General features: G+C 37.5%; 3 protein-coding genes across 22 annotated transcripts in view; 1 reads left to right on the plus strand and 2 right to left on the minus strand.

The window, feature by feature from the left end:
• LOC121887558 (receptor-type tyrosine-protein phosphatase eta-like) overlaps nucleotides 1-13,509 on the plus strand; it is a 30,885-nt gene extending 17,376 nt beyond the window's left edge. For 6 of the 20 annotated variants that reach the window (XM_042398431.1, XM_042398430.1, XM_042398439.1 and 3 more), the window contains 23 exons: nucleotides 3,786-4,037; nucleotides 4,295-4,546; nucleotides 4,703-4,954; nucleotides 5,112-5,363; nucleotides 5,574-5,825; nucleotides 6,083-6,334; nucleotides 6,522-6,773; nucleotides 6,961-7,212; nucleotides 7,471-7,722; nucleotides 7,911-8,162; nucleotides 8,532-8,789; nucleotides 8,918-9,151; nucleotides 9,653-9,916; nucleotides 10,129-10,222; nucleotides 10,319-10,363; nucleotides 10,553-10,634; nucleotides 10,799-10,889; nucleotides 10,991-11,067; nucleotides 11,374-11,508; nucleotides 11,793-11,915; nucleotides 12,153-12,313; nucleotides 12,492-12,627; nucleotides 12,962-13,509. In XM_042398431.1, coding sequence (XP_042254365.1) covers nucleotides 3,786-4,037; nucleotides 4,295-4,546; nucleotides 4,703-4,954; nucleotides 5,112-5,363; nucleotides 5,574-5,825; nucleotides 6,083-6,334; nucleotides 6,522-6,773; nucleotides 6,961-7,212; nucleotides 7,471-7,722; nucleotides 7,911-8,162; nucleotides 8,532-8,789; nucleotides 8,918-9,151; nucleotides 9,653-9,916; nucleotides 10,129-10,222; nucleotides 10,319-10,363; nucleotides 10,553-10,634; nucleotides 10,799-10,889; nucleotides 10,991-11,067; nucleotides 11,374-11,508; nucleotides 11,793-11,915; nucleotides 12,153-12,313; nucleotides 12,492-12,627; nucleotides 12,962-13,090 — 4,349 coding nt within the window. In that variant the 3' untranslated portion in view covers nucleotides 13,091-13,509. Of the gene's footprint in view, nucleotides 1-3,376; nucleotides 3,629-3,785; nucleotides 4,038-4,294; nucleotides 4,547-4,702; nucleotides 4,955-5,111; nucleotides 5,364-5,573; nucleotides 5,826-6,082; nucleotides 6,335-6,521; nucleotides 6,774-6,960; nucleotides 7,213-7,470; nucleotides 7,723-7,910; nucleotides 8,163-8,531; nucleotides 8,790-8,917; nucleotides 9,152-9,652; nucleotides 9,917-10,128; nucleotides 10,223-10,318; nucleotides 10,364-10,552; nucleotides 10,635-10,798; nucleotides 10,890-10,990; nucleotides 11,068-11,373; nucleotides 11,509-11,792; nucleotides 11,916-12,152; nucleotides 12,314-12,491; nucleotides 12,628-12,961 lie in introns of all 20 variants that reach the window. The other 14 variants (XM_042398434.1, XM_042398452.1, XM_042398441.1 and 11 more) reach the window with 13 other exon arrangements.
• On the minus strand, nucleotides 13,469-16,371 carry si:dkey-197c15.6 (putative nuclease HARBI1). The gene is made up of 2 exons (XM_042398455.1): nucleotides 15,223-16,371; nucleotides 13,469-14,080 (listed from the first exon to the last, which is right to left on the minus strand). Exons 1-2 carry the CDS (start codon nucleotides 15,908-15,910, stop codon nucleotides 13,650-13,652), a joined length of 1,119 nt encoding a protein of 372 aa, XP_042254389.1. The 5' UTR covers nucleotides 15,911-16,371; the 3' UTR covers nucleotides 13,469-13,649.
• Nucleotides 16,372-16,659: 288 nt separating this feature from the next.
• LOC121887564 (phosphatidylinositol glycan anchor biosynthesis, class P) lies at nucleotides 16,660-19,241 on the minus strand. Its single transcript, XM_042398457.1, has 5 exons — nucleotides 18,951-19,241; nucleotides 18,766-18,850; nucleotides 17,692-17,764; nucleotides 17,420-17,538; nucleotides 16,660-17,107 (listed from the first exon to the last, which is right to left on the minus strand). Exons 2-5 carry the CDS (start codon nucleotides 18,845-18,847, stop codon nucleotides 16,992-16,994), a joined length of 390 nt encoding a protein of 129 aa, XP_042254391.1. The 5' UTR covers nucleotides 18,848-18,850; nucleotides 18,951-19,241; the 3' UTR covers nucleotides 16,660-16,991.
• Between the last annotated feature and the right edge of the window lie 50 nt (nucleotides 19,242-19,291).

The following is a 19,291-nucleotide window of genomic DNA, read 5'->3' on the forward strand; positions in this document are numbered from 1 at the left end:
TATTACAGTAAAGTTACAGCATACAGCAGTCTGTTGAGAATCTGGGAGGGTGGGCCAAACAGGGAACTGAAACACTTATGATAATAAGAGTGCAGCATCATTCAGCATCAGTGATTCAGAGGGTAACAGACTTAGTGATGCCCTCAGAAATGTTAAGCAGAATAATTGTACAAGTGGTATTTTTCCAGTGGTATACAGATACACATAGTGCACAGTAGGACCTCATATACTGTCAGCCTGGGTCAGTGCAAGACTTTTGATAGACCTGAAAACTTTACATTTTTTCCCTGTATTTGCACATTTTGTTGTACTGCAAAGTTACTACTAGGTTTTACTTACACCAAAGTAATAACTTAAATCAGTTTTGTTCATGCAGTTGTAAGTTTTAAATAAATGAAATGTAGATTCTTCTTTATGTTATTGACATAGCCAGGTTGGAGCTCCAGATTAGATATTAGTTTCACTTAGTAATAACTTTATAGTTCAGGTCTTAAAATGTCATAAAAGTTATCATGCAGACAGGAACCAAAAATCATAAAATACAGTAAGTTTTCATGTATGTTGAATAAATATTCTTTTTAAAAAGAGCAGTGGTTATGCTCAGTATCTAACATATATGTTCATAATGGTTTGTTTCAGAGTGATATTATGTAACTTTATTAGATGGGGAAAACTATTATTATTTATGAAGGCCAACTTCCTCCTCATGTTTCCCCAATGGACAGCGCTGGATAATGTTATCTTTGACAGACCAGCACTTTTATTAATCTGTAGTGTGAAACACTGTGAAGCCCTCATCCACTGTTAAATATATAAGTGGTGTTTTCTGTCTGCAGTTCTTCATAGATGTTAACCACAAGGAAGCTATAAATATCACAACCCAGTGAGACAGTGCAGAGAAACCTAAAGCAAATCAATTCTGTGAAATCATCCCAAAAGAAGGGACCAGACAGTAATTTTAAATATGAAATCTTTAAAACAATTATTTAAAAGTACTAACAAATAATAAAATTAACAAATAATTATAAATTAACTCAAGCAGTATTTGAAAGATTTTCTGGGGTAATATAAATGTTTGTTTACACATCATAAAGGTACAGTCACAAACTAGTAATGACAAACACACAGCAGATATAAAGCAATTTACATTGATAAACATGTAAAACAGTCAAATGTACGTACCTTTGACATGTGGCACTCAAATGACCGTTAATAAGGAAGTAACAGGCGGGGCAAAGGTCTTTGCGGTTGTACAAGGCCAAAAGGAGAAGCAGCTATTTACTTAGTCACTTGCCATTATAAGCAGGGACCAGAGATTACAAGAGGAGGACATGGTTAAGAATTAAAAGTCAACACGACTGAAATGAAGTTAATATTGGACTGCGTCAGCTGAAAAACGTTGTTTGCCAACCTGAAGTGCTGTTGTTTTAGTCAACACACAAGTGGCAGTACTGAAAATAGAAACTTGAAGTTCACCCTGGGACGGCAAACCAAAAGGAATTTAACAAGTTTATAGTATGTCTGCAGCTTATTAAATCTTTACAATGATGTTATCTTTCAAAATCACCCCAAACCACTTGCTGCTGTGTGTCTTCCTGAGTCTACTTCGGGTAAGTTTTTTTTTAACTTCTACTTTGATAGTGATCAGATAGTATACCTTTATTCACCAGAAGGTTACCCTCAACAAAAGGAAACAATACAGTGACGAAACCACAGAGATTCAGTGCGCGATATGCTCCATACCAAAGTTTTGACAGTGGAGTTTAATAGTCTGAAATATCAAAATGTACATTGTACAGAAAACAAAAAAGACTATTGAACAACATAAGGATGATGGACTTTTTCAGATGGTGTAATATGAATTTATTATTTCCCAGCTGCAGTAATGTTTTCTCACTCACTTCCTCAGAGACACAAAAGTATGAATGAGGAAATAACTTGTTAAGTTTAAAACAGAAAGGGAGCTGTACCTCCAATATGTATTGTTAACTTTATTTTATACTCTAGACAAGCGGATGATCTGTATCTGGATACTGTTTTGTATTATAGCCTATATTTATTAAAAAATATAGTATTTTGACTGTTATAATAGGGAAATAAATATGGCGCATGGAAGATATTTTAAGAACCTATTGTGCACAAATATCTGTATTCAGTGAATGTGTTTTGCTATTATTTAAAAAAAGCAATGATGTGACAGTTCTGTCTGACTTAATCTTTCTGTCTGCTCATTAACCAGCATATGTTAGGTGTTGTACTTGTTGTAGATTTAAAAGTAGAAGTACAATATGCAAAAAAAAAAAAAAAAAAAAGAATTCTGGACCATAATTTGCATTTGAAGATCTCTGTTTCCTCAAGGTTCATACACATCAATATCACATATTTGTCTCAGAAAGTTTATTCTACCTATAAGGGAACTGTTGAGTAGAAAGTAGAGTAGAACTTGTTTTTTGAACATCCCGGTCATGCTGCTTGTTCACAGTACAGGTACAATATGATATACATACAAGATAAAAGCAGAAATATTATTACTGCATTAGAGTTCTGTCAACAGTGTCGATTCCATAGCTAGGTGAACACTTCTGGCAATTTTGTGAATTATGAAATTAAACTTTGATATTTTTGGGATTAGGTGCGCCCCAATGATTCTGTTGCTGTTCTGTTTTTAGGGTGCCACTAACTCCAGCACAACATCAACACCAAGCACAACAGTGACAACAAGTACAAAAACACCACGAACAACACCGTCAACCACTCCACTGACAACCACAACCATTACTACAACTAAACCACGTAAGTATGAGCTGCTCTCCTTTACATTTGTTTGGTGACATGTCTGCTTTTCTTTGTATTATAAGTGCAGACTTGTGTGTTTTTAAAATGAAACTGTCAACTCTGTTAGCTCCTGAGATGTAAAGAACGTGAAGGTGTTGAGGAAAAATGAGAGCAGTATAACTCTGATGTGGGACAAGGTTAACGACATCTCAACATACTTCCTGGAGTATGTTAACAATGGCAGTGTCAAGGTGGACAATATCAATGCATCTCATCAAGAGACATCGGTTACATATGTGGTCGCTCATTTGAGTGCTGGGACAAAATATAATTTTTCTCTCGTTACATTTAATGGAGCCAACAGCACTGGATACAATTTTTCTGCTGTCACTGGTAGGTGACATGTTTGAGTATACATTTGGATTCAGGCACCTTTGATATGCAAATCAAAGATGAACAGCTATGTTTACTTGTACTTGTATTTTCCGGTTATACACTCACTCCTATTTATCAGTTGAGCAACATGAGCAAAACTCGTAACAGCTAATATAGGGACATGGTGATATATATTTACAAGGATGACTGTCTCTTTATGTTCTAGCACCTCTTAATGCGAAAGAGTTTAAATCAGTTGGACAAACTGAGACCAGTATAACTCTGCAGTGGAACAAAGTGGAGGACATCCTCAACTATACACTTGTGTTCAATGGAAGGGAGATAAACATCACTGCATCAGCGGATCCAGTGACACATGAAGTCTCAGAACTCACAAGTGGGACTAAATATGACTTCACTCTCTTCACTGTGTTTGAAAATGTCAGAAGCAGTGGAGTAAACCTGACTGCAGTCACTGGTAAGATGTTTTTCTTTGGAATAAAATACTGGAATTGAATGAAACTATTCATTTAAAAAAAACTACCCAAAAACACAACATTTTGTTGTGTATATCCTGTTATTGTTTTAAATCAAATTTTGTTACAGTTTCTTCTTTATGTCTCTTTACATCCTAGAACCTCGTAATGCAGAGGATTTTAAATCAGTTAGACAAACTGAGACCAGTATAACTCTGCAGTGGAACAAAGTGGAGGACATTCTCAACTATACACTTGTGTTCAATGGAAGTGAGATAAACGTCACTGCATCAGCGGATCAAGGGACATACACTCACTCAGGACTCACAAGTGCGACTAAATATGACTTCACTCTCTTCACTGTGTTTGAAACTGTCAGAAGCAGTGGAGTAAACCTGACTGCAGTCACTGGTGAGATGTTTTCCTCTTATATAAACCAACAACAAGAACAAGGACAGAGCTCTGTAACCATATCTAATTTAAATTTTCTCAGTAACAGATGGGTGTTTCTCACTTAATATTTTGACTGTGGCTACTAATGGAATTGAATTCAACTTATTGTTTGTTTGAAAAATTGTACACTAAATAACATTTTGTTGGGTATATGTTGTCATTTTTTAAAATCAAATTGTTTTACAGTTCCTTTTCCATGTGTCTTTACATCCTAGAACCTCGTAATGCAGAGGAGTTTAAATCAGTTAGACAAACTGAGACCAGTATAACTCTGCAGTGGAACAAAGTGGATGACATCCTCAACTATATACTGGTGTTCAATGGAAAGGAGATAAACGTCACTGCATCAGCGGATCAAGTGACATACACAATCCCAGGACTCACAAGTGGGACTAAATACAATTTCACCCTCTTCACTGTGTTTGAAACTGTCAGAAGCAGTGGAGCAAAACTAACTGCAGTCACTGGTAAGATGTTTTTCTTTGGAATAAAATACTGGAATTGAATGAAACTATTCATTTAAAAAAACTAAACAAAAACACAACATTTTGTTGTGTTTATCCAGTTATTGTTTTAAATCAAATTTCGTTACAGTTTCTTCTTTATGTCTCTTTACATCCTAGAACCTCGTAATGCAGAGGATTTTAAATCAGTTGGACAAACTGAGACCAGTATAACTCTGCAGTGGAACAAAGTGGATGACATCCTCAACTATACACTTGTGTTCAATGGAAGTGAAATAAACGTCACTGCATCAGCGGATCAAGTGACACATAAAGTCTCAGGACTCACAAGTGGGACTAAATATGACTTCACTCTCTTCACTGTGTTTGAAAATGTCAAAAGCAGTGGAGTAAACCTGACTGCAGTCACTGGTAAGATGTTTTTCTTTGGAATAAAATACTGGAATTGAATGAAACTATTAATTTAAAAAAAACTACCCAAAAACACAACATTTTGTTGTGTATATCCTGTTATTGTTTTAAATCAAATTTTGTTACAGTTTCTTCTTTATGTCTCTTTACATCCTAGAACCTCGTAATGCAGAGGATTTTAAATCAGTTGGACAAACTGAGACCAGTATAACTCTGCAGTGGAACAAAGTGGAGGACATCCACAACTATACACTTGTGTTCAATGGAAGTGAAATAAACGTCACTGCATCAGCGGATCAAGTGACACATAAAGTCTCAGGACTCACAAGTGGGACCAAATATGACTTCACTCTCTTCACTGTGTTTGAAACTGTCAGAAGCAGTGGAGTAAACCTGACTGCAGTCACTGGTGAGATGTTTTCTCTCTTATATAGGCCCACAACAAGAGCCAGGACAGAGCTCACTTGATATTTTTGACTATGGCAGATAAATACTGGAACTGAATGACTTATTCATTGAAAAAAAATATAGAAAACACAACATTTTGTTGTGTATATCCTGTTATTGTTTAAAATCAGATTTCGTTACAGTTTCTTCTTTATGTGTCTTTACATCCTAGAACCTCGTAATGCAGAGGATTTTAAATCAGATGGACAAACTGAGACCAGTATAACTCTGCAGTGGAACAAAGTGGAGGACATCCACAACTATACACTTGTGTTCAATGGAAGGGAGATAAACGTCACTGCATCAGCGGATCAAGTGACACATAAAGTCTCAGGACTCACAAGTGCGACTAAATATGACTTCACTCTCTTCACTGTGTTTGAAACTGTCAGAAGCAGTGGAGTAAACCTGACTGCAGTCACTGGTAAGATGTTTTCCTCTTATATAAACCAACAACAAGAACAAGGACAGAGCTCTGTAACCATATCTAATTTAAATTTTCTCAGTAACAGATGGGTGTTTCTCACTTAATATTATGACTGTGGCTACTAATGGAATTGAATTCAACTTATTATTTGTTTGAAAAAGTATACACTAAATAACATTTTGTTGGGTATATGTTGTCGTTTTTTAAAATCAAATTGTTTTACAGTTCCTTTTCCATGTGTCTTTACATCCTAGAACCAGTTAACGCAGAGGATTTTAAATCAGTTGGACAAAATGAGACCAGTATAACTCTGCAGTGGAACAAAGTGGATGACATCCTCAACTATACACTTGTGTTCAATGGAAGTGAGATAAACGTCACTGCATCAGCGGATCAAGGGACATACACAATCTCAGGACTCACAAGTGGGACTAAATATGACTTCACTCTCTTCGCTGTGTTTGAAAACGTCAGAAGCAGTGGAGTAAACCTGACTGCAGTCACTGGTAAGATGTTTTCCCCTATATAGGCCCACAACAAGAGCCAGGATGGAGCTCACTTAATATTTTTGACTGTGGCTGATAAAATAGAATGAAACTATTCATTTAAAAAAAATTATAGAAAATGACAGGCTGTTATTGTTTTAAATCAAATTTCGTTACAGTTTCTTCTTTATGTCTCTTTACATCCTAGAACCTCGTAATGCAGAGGATTTTAAATCAATTGGACAAACTGAGACCAGTATAACTCTGCAGTGGAACAAAGTAGAGGACATCCTCAACTATACACTTGTGTTCAATGGAAGGGAGATAAACGTCACTGCATCAGCGGATCAAGTGACACATAAAGTCTCAGGACTCACAAGTGGGACCAAATATGACTTCACTCTCTTCACTGTGTTTGAAAATGTCAGAAGCAGTGGAGTAAAACTAACTGCAGTCACTGGTAAGATGTTTTCCCCTATATAGGCCCACAACAAGAGCCAGGATGGAGCTCACTTAATATTTTTGACTGTGGCTGATAAAATAGAATGAAACTATTCATTTATAAAAAATTATTGAAAATGACAGGCTGTTATTGTTTTAAATCAAATTTTGTTACAGTTTCTCCTTCATGTCTCTTTACATCCTAGAACCTCGTAATGCAGAGGATTTTAAATCAGTTGGACAAAATGAGACCAGTATAACTCTGCAGTGGAACAAAGTGGAGGACATCCTCAACTATACACTTGTGTTCAATGGAAGGGAGATAAACGTCACTGCATCAGCGGATCAAGTGACACATAAAGTCTCAGGACTCACAAGTGCGACTAAATATGACTTCACTCTCTTCACTGTGTTTGAAAATGTCAGAAGCAGTGGAGTAAAACTAACTGCAGTCACTGGTAAGATGTTTTCCCCTTATATAAACCAACAACAAGAACAAGGACAGAGCTCTGTAACCATATCTAATTTAAATTTTTTCAGTAACAGATGGGTGTTTCTTACTTAATATTTTGACTGTGACTGCTACTAATGGAATTGAATTCAACTTATTGTTTGTTTGAAAAAGTGTACACTAAATAACATTTTGTTGTATATGTTGTCATTTTTTAAAATCAAATTGTTTTACAGTTCCTTCTCCATGTGTCTTTATATCCTAGAACCACGTAATGCAGAGGATTTTAAATCAATTGGACAAACTGAGACCAGTATAACTCTGCAGTGGAACAAAGTAGAGGACATCCTCAACTATACACTTGTGTTCAATGGAAGTGAGATAAACATCACTGCATCAGCGGATCAAGTGACACATAAAGTCTCAGGACTCACAAGTGGGACCAAATATGACTTCACTCTCTTCACTGTGTTTGAAAATGTCAGAAGCAGTGGAGTAAACCTGACTGCAGTCACTGGTGAGATGTTTTCCTCTTATATAGGCCCACAACAAGAGCCAGGACAGAGCTCACTTAATATTTTTGACTGTGGCAGATAAAATAGAATGAAACTATTCATTTTAAAAAGATTATAGAAAATGACAGGCTGTTATTGTTTTAAATCAAATTTTGTTACATTTTCTTCTTTTTGTCTCTTTACATCCTAGAACCTCGTAATGCAGAGGATTTTAAATCAGTTGGACAAACTGAGACCAGTATAACTCTGCAGTGGAACAAAGTGGATGACATCCTCAACTATACACTTGTGTTCAATGGAAGGGAGATAAACGTCACTGCATCAGCAGATCAAGGGACACATAAAGTCTCAGGACTCACAAGTGGGACTAAATATGACTTCACTCTCTTCACTGTGTTTGAAACTATCAGAAGCAGTGGAGTAAAACTAACTGCAGTCACTGGTGAGATGTTTTCCTCTTATAGAGCCCAACAACAAGAGCCAGGACAGAGCTCAGTAAACATATCTAATTTAAATTTTTTCAGTAACAGATGGGTGTTTCTCACTTAATATTTTGACTGTGACTACTACTAATGGAATTGAATTCAACTTATTATTTGTTTGAATTTGTTTTGACTGGTAGGTGACCTAAGTATACATTAGGAGTCATTAGATACAACGTATAGACCCTTTATAAAGGGTGCTATATCAGATGTTAAATAAAAATATATACAATTCAATCTGAAAGTCATTCACATTGATACATGAGTGTGTGTTCTAAAGCACACATCCTTAATTTGGCGATGAGTTAAGGCTTTTTCCTTTCCATCAGTTCCCCCAACGGTGGATTTCGTCAATGTGACAACACGCACTGTGAACAGTATAACTCTGGAGTGGAAGATCGTGAATAAAACTTGGAGCTACTTTCTACAAATTGATGGGAAAATTATTCCAGTTGAACCAAATAAATCCTCTAATGTTGTGTCACATTCAGTCCCATCTCTCCGCCCTGGAACAGAGTATCAATTCAGTGTGACCACATCCTTCTATGAACTCAACAGCACTGCTTTTAAAGGCTTTACAGTAACAGGTATGTACTCTGTTGTTAATTGATATTTTATTGAAGCTTTTTGAGAATGTTTGATTGAATTTTGTACTAACTTTTGCAAATGAAGGGTTTTGTCTGCAATTATTTTCTCATCAATTCTGTCATTTCAGCCATAAACTGTAGCAGTGTAACCTGGCATGTTACTAGCTCATCAATCCAAGGAACGGTTGGAGGCTTGTTCTCGAAGGCAACAGCCACTAATGGCTCGAAAGAAATTCCTGCCAATCCTGAAGGCAGCAATGTGTCATTTACTGGCCTTTACCCTGGCGCAAACTATTCAGTGTCTCTTGTGTACGAACGAAATTCCATCTTCTTTCCACAGTGTGACCACGTATTGACAATCCGTAAGTTCAAAATGGATTTACCTCATCAGCTAAATGTTTGTCTGCATTTATTATTCCCACAGACATAATGTGAAGTACTACTGTAGCATGATATTTCTCAATCTATACAGTATTTACAGTATATTCCTTTTGCAGTACAGTTTTTTGTGTGTTTGCTTGAAACCAAATCAGCAAATCTTCACTTCACTGAAGCTGGAATCACACAATATTTGGCTTTTTCTTGATAAGTGACTTAAGCAATTAATCAGTTATCAATATTGTATGTGATATTAGTGTGTTATATTGGAGTATTTCTTAGAGATTGGATTAAAAGATAATTTAATGTTTTGCAGTGGAGTGCCGATTTTAAAATGATTTTATTTTCGTCAAAAATGTGTGTACCTATAGTAATGCACAAATTTGCGTTATCTTTTTTGACAAATCACATATTAACACTGGTCTGTTGGTATGTATGTTGAGGTTTATAACTGTAAATGCATCTTTCCACTTGTTTTTACTCAGCTCCTTCAGATTTAACTGCTCGATGTGAGTACTGGGCAGCTGGATACTCTATCCTTATTGTCTTTGATAAACCGGATGGTTTGTGGACCACTGTGGAGGTGAATGTGACTGGGAAGACTTACAAGGAGCATAATAATGAGACACAGGATATCGAAATAGCTGGATTCCAACCTGCAAGAACATATGGTGTATCTTTAGCCTTAATATCTGGGAATGTGAGAAGTCGTAAACCATATGTTTTTCAATGCCCTACTGATCCAAGGGGTGAGTCAAGTGAATGTATTAATTTATACTTTCCTGATGTACATTTTAAACAGTATACTCTTACTTTTTCCTTATTTTTTACATTACAATATTCACCCTAGTGGGAAAAAAGATAATGTGACTGTGATGCAATTATATTCAACACTATGTTGAATATCTTATTACTGCACTGTATGTTACAAAGCATTTAATCCAGATTTTACTCCCTGTAGGAGTCATTGCAGGGTCAGTGATTGCTATCCTGCTTTTTATAATTCTGGTCTGTCTGGCTGTCTTCATTTTGTTTTTAAGACCAGATATTATCAGGTTGGTGCAGACTCAGTGACAACACTAATTAGATTATCTTGCCAAAATATACTCAGTCAGACTCAAGCAGGGAACCTCTTTGCTTCTTTCCCACAGAAAAAAGACATTCATTGAAGGTTCCCGACTCTCTAATAAATCCAAGTAAGTACATTTTTAATCGTCTCTACATAATGTTAACACCACTGTCAGTTGTAAAAAATTAATTAGGTCTTCAAAATGAGGTAAATTTAATGTCAATCTTTATTCTGAAACATTCATGTATGAGTTCAGTTGCCTTACATATGATAAGGTATACAATCGTGTTTTTTTGTTCTGTTTTATTTCTTTCAGAGCTATTTCTATTGCAAAGTTTCCAGACCACTTCTATCACCTAAGTGCGGATGAAAACAGAGGTTTCAGCGAGGAATATGAGGTGCATAAAAAAGCTTATTGTACTTTGTTCTTCCTCTTCTACTCCTTCCTTTTATCTGTATAGTATTGTAAAACTGCATCTGTACAGTTTCGGTACTGCTGAATTTGTTTTCTGTTTACCTTTGTCTCACTCACATGGCGTGTCATATGCCAACATTCACACAGAACCTTCTTCCTGTTGGCACCGAGCAGACACGAAAGGTAGCTCTGCTGCCTGAGAACAAAGTGAAGAACCGTTTCAGCAATGTACTGCCATGTAAGCTCGTCCTCTTACTGCTGCATCATGACAGATCCATTGACACATTCCAGCTGTTGTGGTGCATTACAGTTAAACCATCTTCTGCTTTTTCAACCTAGATGACTGGTGTCGAGTGAGGCTAACTACATCCAATCCCGATGGGATCTCTGACTACATTAATGCCAGTTACATGCCAGTAGGTATTACTTGATAATTGACAATCTTTCTGTAACTAAAATATTCCATCATACAGGAAGCTTTCTCAATCACTATTGACTCAAACTGTCAAAAAAAAAACCTTAAAAGGGGAAGATTTAATAAACTTGAACAATTCATCATCTGGAATAAAGTTGCCACATTTCATTTGAAGTCTAGCAGTGTATGCAGTGCTGACTTTATGTGACTTCATGAGGATAAAATTGTGTTTTATGTCATAGTGAACAATATAGGACATATAAAAGCTAGAGAAGTGTACATATTAACTTTGACTATTGTTTCTTAGGGCTACAGCAGCAACCGAGAGTACATTGCTACTCAGGGTCCTCTGCCCGGTACAGTCAATGATTTCTGGAGGATGATCTGGGAACAAAGAGTGAGAGGCATCGTCATGGTAACCAACTGCATCGAGGGAGGACGGGTGAGTCTCCTGGAAGATATGTGATAGTTTTATTGCTAGATTTTAAGGGACCTTAAAACTTTTAAAAAATCAGTGAGCTGTTGTGAATCATTTGCTGTTAAAGCTTATGTGTTGTCAAATGGTGACAACTTACATGTGTTACTGTTCACACAATTATTTCTATTTCAGTGTTTTCAAGGGTTTTTCGGTCCCACAAAGAGCTGATACAGATCTATGATTGTTACTACAGATACATTAAAACTTAAAGAACTTAATTTTGTTTTTTGTATGTTTCCTTTCCCCAGACTAAGTGTGAACAGTACTGGCCTGCAGACAGCGAGACTTGCCTTTACGGAGAGATGCTGGTCACCACTAGTTCTGAAGAGCAAGAGTCCAACTGGACATTGAGGGAATTCAGGGTGAAACATGTACGTAACTAACATTTTAATGGTGTAACTAAATAAGTTTGGTATTAATATATCTCCAAGTCACAAAGCAAAACAAAGTGAATGAAAATTGTGAGTGTGTCTACACAGTCTGAATTTGTGCACATTTACTTTTGAAGAGGATGATGCTTGTGGTGTGTGATGAAGACTTCATGAATCACATACCAACCACTATACTGGTTGAAGAAACTGACCTACTTATGTGAATCTTCTTCACAGAAGAACACCTCACAAGAGCGCATAGTGAAACATTTCCACTTTACTGCCTGGCCTGACCATGGAGTCCCACAGGGCACTGGAGTCCTGATCCAGTTCAGAGAACTGGTCAGACATTACATACAGAGAGAGGGGACCGGGGAACCCACTGTGGTTCACTGCAGGTACAGAATGAGAACTTGTTTCTGCCTGAGCTAGAGTACCCTGTACCATTTGGTGGTCACTTTTAATGGAAACCACTTTGGCTAAATGTCATTTTAAAATTATGCATGAGATACTTGCTTATGACTGTTATACCTGGGCACTGACTTCTTATCTTTTGCTGTGTTGTCTTTCTTCTAGTGCTGGAGTGGGGAGGACAGGCACCATTATTACCTTGGATGTGCTGCTTCAGGAGCTAGAGCGAGAGAGAGCAGTGGGCATCAATGCCTTTGTGCACAAGATGAGACTGAGTCGACCACACATGGTGCAGACAGAGGTAAAGCTGATCATTTAGTTGCTTCAGGCTGAGCTGGAACTTCTTCATTTAGTCACTCACTTATGTCTTTGAAGAAATCTTTTACATCACAGCAAGTGATACAGTACAAGCACCGCTACAGTACTACGGCATAGGGAAGTTATGCCTAGATTTCCATATAATTGCTCATGTCATTAGAAATGTCAGTACTGTAGCTCATACTGGAAACATTTATGCAGTGTCCTGCAGTATTACTGCATACGAGGAAGTGTTAACCACAATACAGTGTATGCATTTCACCCCAAAAGAGTTCTGCTTTTCACGTGACCAGCAACTTTGGTTTATTTCTTTCTAGTCCCAGTACATTTTCCTGCACCAATGCATCATGGATTGTCTGCAGCCAGATGAGAAGACTGAAGATAACGTATATGAGAATGTGGACATGATATATGTTAATGCCACTGCACTCCGAGAGTTTCGTTAAACGGCACAAATGTCTGAACTAAAAGAGATTATCTCTGCACTGAGACATTTATGCACTTAATGAAAAACTAATTCTAAAGTCTACATGCTGTTTTGTATTATCAAGTGTCTGTAACTGTAAAAGAAAGATTCAAGTCTTATAGATTTACTGTATATGTATAGCAAATTTATATTACTTAATTTAATGTTTTCCTCTCATGTACTCAAACTGTATTATTGTTATTATTATTATCCTATAAGGGAATAACACTCCAGATGACCAAAGAATGTTTTCAAATTACATTTATTAACAATAAGAAATGTAGAAAATGCTTTTCCATTTGTGCAAGAAATAAAATATTTTTAGTAACAAAACTATAACTGAATGTGCTTTTACAAGGTCTGCAAAAAAAAAAAAAAAAAAAAAAAGTCGAACTGGCACAGAACAGCAGCTCACTTCAACCTGTGTGTAAATCTCACATTGTAAGCAGGGTTTTGTTTCAGAAATGTGGCCTTAATGTGTCAGTGTGCTGAGGATCTTGTTTGCTTGCTTCCTAAAGCAAACAACACTCTCACTGTCATCAAAGATCCTCCTCTGTGATAGTGTCACTCAGTGGGTCGTGCCTGCTGGAGGCAACCGAGAAGTTACAATGAATGAGTTCCTGTCTGGCTTTTTGGGCCTCTGAGTTGATGTCTACTGACACTGAATGCTGCTTGCCTGGATGAAGGGGCTCGATTTTACCAACTACAGGCGGGGGAGGGACGGAGAACTTCTTAGAGATGTTGTGCAGAACGCTGCACGCCTTGATGATGTTGGACTTTTTGTCCAAAGAGCCTTCTTGCGCAAAGCCAAGTTGCATCAGGCATCTGAAACGCCTCTTCATGGAGCCGAGCGTTGTCCGCATGACATCGTAGATCTTGGCGTGGGCCTGGTTGAAGCGGCTCTCCTTCTCATTTGCGGGTTCCAACACAGGAGTCAAGACATGTTTGCTTAAGTTGTAGCCGCTCCCTCCTTTAAGAAAGAGATGAGAGAATACAATTAACACAACATCAGAGCAAGAAACCCATTAAATGTTAATCCTAAAGATTGCGATGTTATGTGTTCTCAATATACGGATGACAATTAACATGCACTGTGGAGGAAAACAACAGGCATTACGTGCAGCTATTCCATAGAAGCCAGCATGAATCATGTGTTTGATTTAGAAGAAGATTAAGTAATAAAGTGTTGCAATATACACACAAAAAGTGCATGCATCATTTCCTGTGCATACATTTACATACTGGCTGTGTGACAGTATGTAAATGTATGCCAATATGCTCGCATCAATGAAAACAAACAGGTATTGTTACAAAATTCCTAATATAAAAAAAGGAAGTAATTTAATACAAATCTTATAATAGATTTATTTTTTCATACAAGATTAGTCTGAAAGGTCATTCTTGACATTGGAAACAGTAGTTTGACAAAAGGTATTTTAACTTTAATTCCACTTCAGAGCTGCAACAATTAATCGATTAGTTGACAGCTATTGAAATCGGCAACTATTGTGATAATTGATCAACAGTTCTGAGTCATTTTAAAGAAGAAAATGTCTCAAATTCTCTGGTTCCAGCTTCTTAAATGTGAATATTTTGTGGTTCCTTTAGTTCTCTGTGACAGTAAACTGAATATCTTTGGGTTGTGGACTGTTGGTCGGGACAAAACAAGACATTTGAAGACGTCACCCTTGGTTTTGGGAAACACTGATCAACATTTTTCTCAATTTTCTGTCATTTTATAGACCAAACAACTAATTGATTAATCGACATGAAAATAATCGTTAGTGGCGGCCCTAGTCCACTTTTTTTTTTTTTTTTTTTTAAGATTTCAACCATATATCATGGTCACCGCCAGCAGCTGGAGTTTGCTCAGTTGTCATGGTGATTCTGAGGTTCCATGTTGTCTCCAGCTCGGTTGTCATGGTGATCTGGAGCTGGAGTCGTGGAGATGCCATGACACCTGAGCAAACTCGATTACACGGTGAAAGACTGAGCTAACGGTGAAAGCTATCAGATTAGAATTTTTTGGATGAAAATGAAGGATTATTATTTTAATTATTTATGCGTGTAATCAACCGGGTCTCTCCCATTCTTCCGTTGCCTTTAACCTACCAATAACCCAGTAATGTCCATGCAATTCATCCTCCATCTCTCTTCCTTTGAACGACGAGTCCCACAAATCCTGCTCGAACGTGCTGCCCACACAACACTTTTCGACACTCAATATGTTGCCGTCGGAGTCACAGATGATCTGGCTCACGACCGACGTGTACCCCAAGGTGTTGACAAAAGACCTGAAAGTGTCCTTCTCATACGGAGAGGCTCTGATCTTGAAGTGAGCTGCAGCCAGGACGCCCAGCGCGTCTGGGATGCCGCACAATTTCTCTATCTTGAAGGCGACACTGGTTCTGGCTGCTCGGGTTAACGGGAACGAGATAAACTGATCGGCCATGCCTGCGATAACCCCGGAGACTGTGCAGATGATCGCGAGGCAGTCGTTCTGGGTCAGTCCGAGTCTCTGCTGGATAGTAGCGGAGGAAACTCCGTGTGCGTAATAGTTGAGCGTCACCATGACCATCGCGTCCACGGGCAGCGCTGGCTTCTTCAGAGAGACCTTCTTCATGCGAATGCGGATACTGTCCGTGATGAAGACGATGCTGGGTCTGGTGAGGTGGAACATCTGGAACAAAGCTTCATCATCGAACTCGTCGAAACAGCTGGGAGACTCGGAGTCCACCTCTCCGCCGTGCGCGAGGAGCTCCTCCTGGACCGCGAGCCACACCGGCAGAGCGAAGGCCATCTGTTTAATACTGCAGTACGTTTAAATACGCATGTAACTCTGCCAGAAGGTCCAGCAAAGCGCTACTGAGTGCTAGAGCAAATGCTGGATGTAAACAGTGGCTGATATCATGGAAGCACCGTCTTCTTCTGTACTGTTGTAGTCCGCAATGCTGTGCGGCATCGCCCCCAGTGGACAGGAATGTGAATCAGAGAAGCATGGACCATCAAGGGGGAAAAATCTGGATACAAATATATTTACATCCTGTTTAATAATGGTTCCATTTTCATTGTTTCACCTCCTGAATATTGCAAAGTTTATGTCATATCGCCCCACTCACAGTATACGAGCTTTCCCTTTTGGTGAACAGACGTGTTTGTCTACTTTTAGATATCATACAGGACCTCCTCCATGGCTCTAGTGTGATATTTCCATTCCTTTGTTTTCCTGGTTTGTTGTTTTTCCATTACAGAGAACTTCTAGACAGGTTATGATGAAATGATTGATATAAATAAAGTAAATTACTTTTGACATTCATCTTTGGTCCTGAATTGTAAATCTTTGCTGTAGGCCCAGTTGTGATTTGGACAAATTGGGTGCATGTATTTTACGCTATAATCTTATCAATTGCAGCTTTAATATTGTGCGTGCTAATTTGGTCATTTCACAGAACAACACTTTCATCCAAAATTAGACACAACACTGCTTCAGTAACTATGATTTGTTGCAACTTCACTTCAAAACTTCATTTACTGTTCACGACACTAAGATATAAAAGGTCAAATTTATTAAAAATAACATACAAAAATGAAAAAAAATGTCATTTGTTCAATATTACCATGTTAATTTTGGCACTCATTGTACATGTTCTGTTATGTTAATGAACAACTCCACATTCAACAGATCATTGTGTTATTAACACATGTAATTTCCCCCCATATAGATGTATAAAGCATCAGAAAAAGTACATTCACTCTGTACATCTTGTTCCTGGATGAATAAATAAAGCTTATCGCTTATCCTTGTGTGACTTCACACGCCAAAACAAATCCTCCACACCTTCACTTCTACCCTGAATCGAGCCGCAACAGTTTTGTATGTGTTACAACTTGGGCGACATGTAGAACATTTTGTTGACTTCACTTATGGAAACATCCTTCAGTCTGGGTATCCCCCCCTTCCGACAGCCTTCTGTCCTCTGGCCTTGAGCGTACACATCTGCGACAGAAAGTGGGACATTCGAGGGTGTTAAGATAAGGGAGTTTTGAAGGTTCCATGTTAGTGATAAAGAAGTGAGTTTCTCCTAAAGACAGGAATTATATCTGAGATTAACTGTATTGTGTATATTTTAGCCCATACACACACCATATTTTGAGTGATAAAACCTCCTCTCTCTATTCCAATTCACAACTTTTAGGTAGGTGCTTTATTTTCTTAGTATTATAGTAGTTACAGCATAAGTAATAGTAGTAACAATAGTACCACTGATATGAATATAAAACTAAACACACAGTTGAATGAGTATGTCACCTGTGATGTTGTCTACAGAGTCGAGGGGAGCCGTGTTGTTCATGTTCACTCCGAACAGCAACACAGCAACAATTGTTATTGCGACCAGCAGATAGATTGGCACCGCAAGGGCCCAATATCTACACCAGGAAAAATACCTCAGTTAATGGTTAACAGAAGTGCTAATGTAGGACATGTATTTCCTGAGTCATACACTCAATTTACCAGTCAAGAGTAGGAAGTTGTTCTTGGATAATTCAAAGTGATTAAAAAAACCAACAAAAACTATTTACTTTTGAGGCCAGTATGTGAGTCCTATTGAATGAAGCCACTCCTCTGGTATGAATGCCCACAGACAATACAGAACTATGGAGTGAAAGAAGTGAAAGTTGTATCATTAGTTGACCAAGCTTGAATATAGATTCATTATGGTAGACAGGGTTTTTATTTTGTTTCAATTCAATTATAGATAAAATATGATACATATTTCACATGCAGGGTCAGAGTCACTGCACCAACTTGAAGTTTGATGACTTCATGTATCTTACTTTCTTGTTTAAATGTGCATTTTAAAAGTTAAATGTGCAGCTGCACACAAAAATTTTTTTTCTATTGTTCTATTTAGAAACACTTAAGTACATTTAATTATAAAAAAACAACTTGTCTTTGAGAAAGAAATGCAAGACTTTTCAATTATGAGACTCCCTGTAACAGTTAGAAAACATTTCAGACATAAGCAGCAAAAGATAAGTAAATAGAGACCAATTTGTGAATATTTGATTTTTAAACTACATTTTTAACTCTGTTTTTGCACAGCTGAGAACTTTTTCATCTAGCAATAAAACTGCAACACTTATGATCAGCTCCATTACTGTATTTGAACTCATTTAGTCCATTTTTTGTGAGAGAATTTCTTAAATAGTCATGCGTGTCCCTGCCTTCACACCAAAGAAAAGAAACATTATTTTGTTTGTGTGCTATCTCAACGAAATTCAGGTGCACTGCCTGAGCTCAACATCCAAGAATAAACCTATTTATTTCACAGACCAGCACCAAAATTCAAACACGCATACACATTTGCCTACACATGCATAAAAAAAAGATTATTTAAATGACTGGAATATATTTTCCATGTATTACTGCATCTAATATTGAAGGCCACACAATTTGACTGGTAAAGTTATCAGCTGGTATAATAATGCATGCAAATCTGTCCAGGTACTACTGAGTGTAATAAGCTTTTAGCTATATCTGGTACAATAAATGTACTGTGTATTGTCCACGTGAAATAAAAAAATAAAGAAATATGAATTCACTTCAACTAAGTATTGTATGCTAGAATAGTGAAACAAGAATATTAGACTTACAGAAGCCAAACTGTGAGCCAAGGAAGAGGACAAACCCATAGATAGCTCTCTCAGGCAGAGGAGACGGAGAGTTTTCCACCATGATCTGAAACCACAGACAGAGAGAGAGAGAGAGAGAGAGAGAGATGCGGTGAAATGTGATTCAAGGTGCATTTAAAGCTTCAGAGCAGAGTTAACTTACTTACCTACAAATACGTATGAGCTGGACGAATCAAGCTACTGCACGCATTACAGAGGACGTACAGAAATAAGAAAGTATTCGTTCATAAAAATGAAGCAGCTATCTTTCTAACGACGCAACAACTCGCATAAATTGAGCTTTGAACAAAATGTTGTCGAAATAAGCGCCAAGATTATACGATAATGCGGACAACATTAAATACTATCGAAAAATCAGCCAAACACAGGCCGCTTCTGTTATTTAGTCATTTCAGCTGTCAAACATCAAACGCATCTATGGCATCGTCGATCAATTATTTTTCCTACATTTCCCCGAGCGATATTCTGCACGATATGAAACATTAGC

The sequence above is a fragment of the Thunnus maccoyii genome, chromosome 20 (assembly GCF_910596095.1).
Source record: "Thunnus maccoyii chromosome 20, fThuMac1.1, whole genome shotgun sequence".
Taxonomy (NCBI): Eukaryota; Metazoa; Chordata; class Actinopteri; order Scombriformes; family Scombridae; genus Thunnus; species Thunnus maccoyii.

Bases quoted from the DNA above. Each gene is read 5' to 3' on its own strand.
- si:dkey-197c15.6 (XM_042398455.1), bottom strand. From the start codon at position 15,910: ATGGCCTTCGCTCTGCCGGTGTGGCTCGCGGTCCAGGAGGAGCTCCTC. The intron at 14,081-15,222 runs GTAGGTTAAAGG...TCTTTCTTAAAG, and splicing joins TGGACATTACTGGGTTATTG to GAGGGAGCGGCTACAACTTA.
- LOC121887564 (XM_042398457.1), bottom strand. From the start codon at position 18,847: ATGGTGGAAAACTCTCCGTCTCCTCTGCCTGAGAGAGCTATCTATGGG. The intron at 17,765-18,765 runs GTAAGTCTAATA...TTCACTCCATAG, and splicing joins TGGCTCACAGTTTGGCTTCT to TTCTGTATTGTCTGTGGGCA. The intron at 17,539-17,691 runs GTAAATAGTTTT...TTCCTGGTGTAG, and splicing joins CTCACATACTGGCCTCAAAA to ATATTGGGCCCTTGCGGTGC.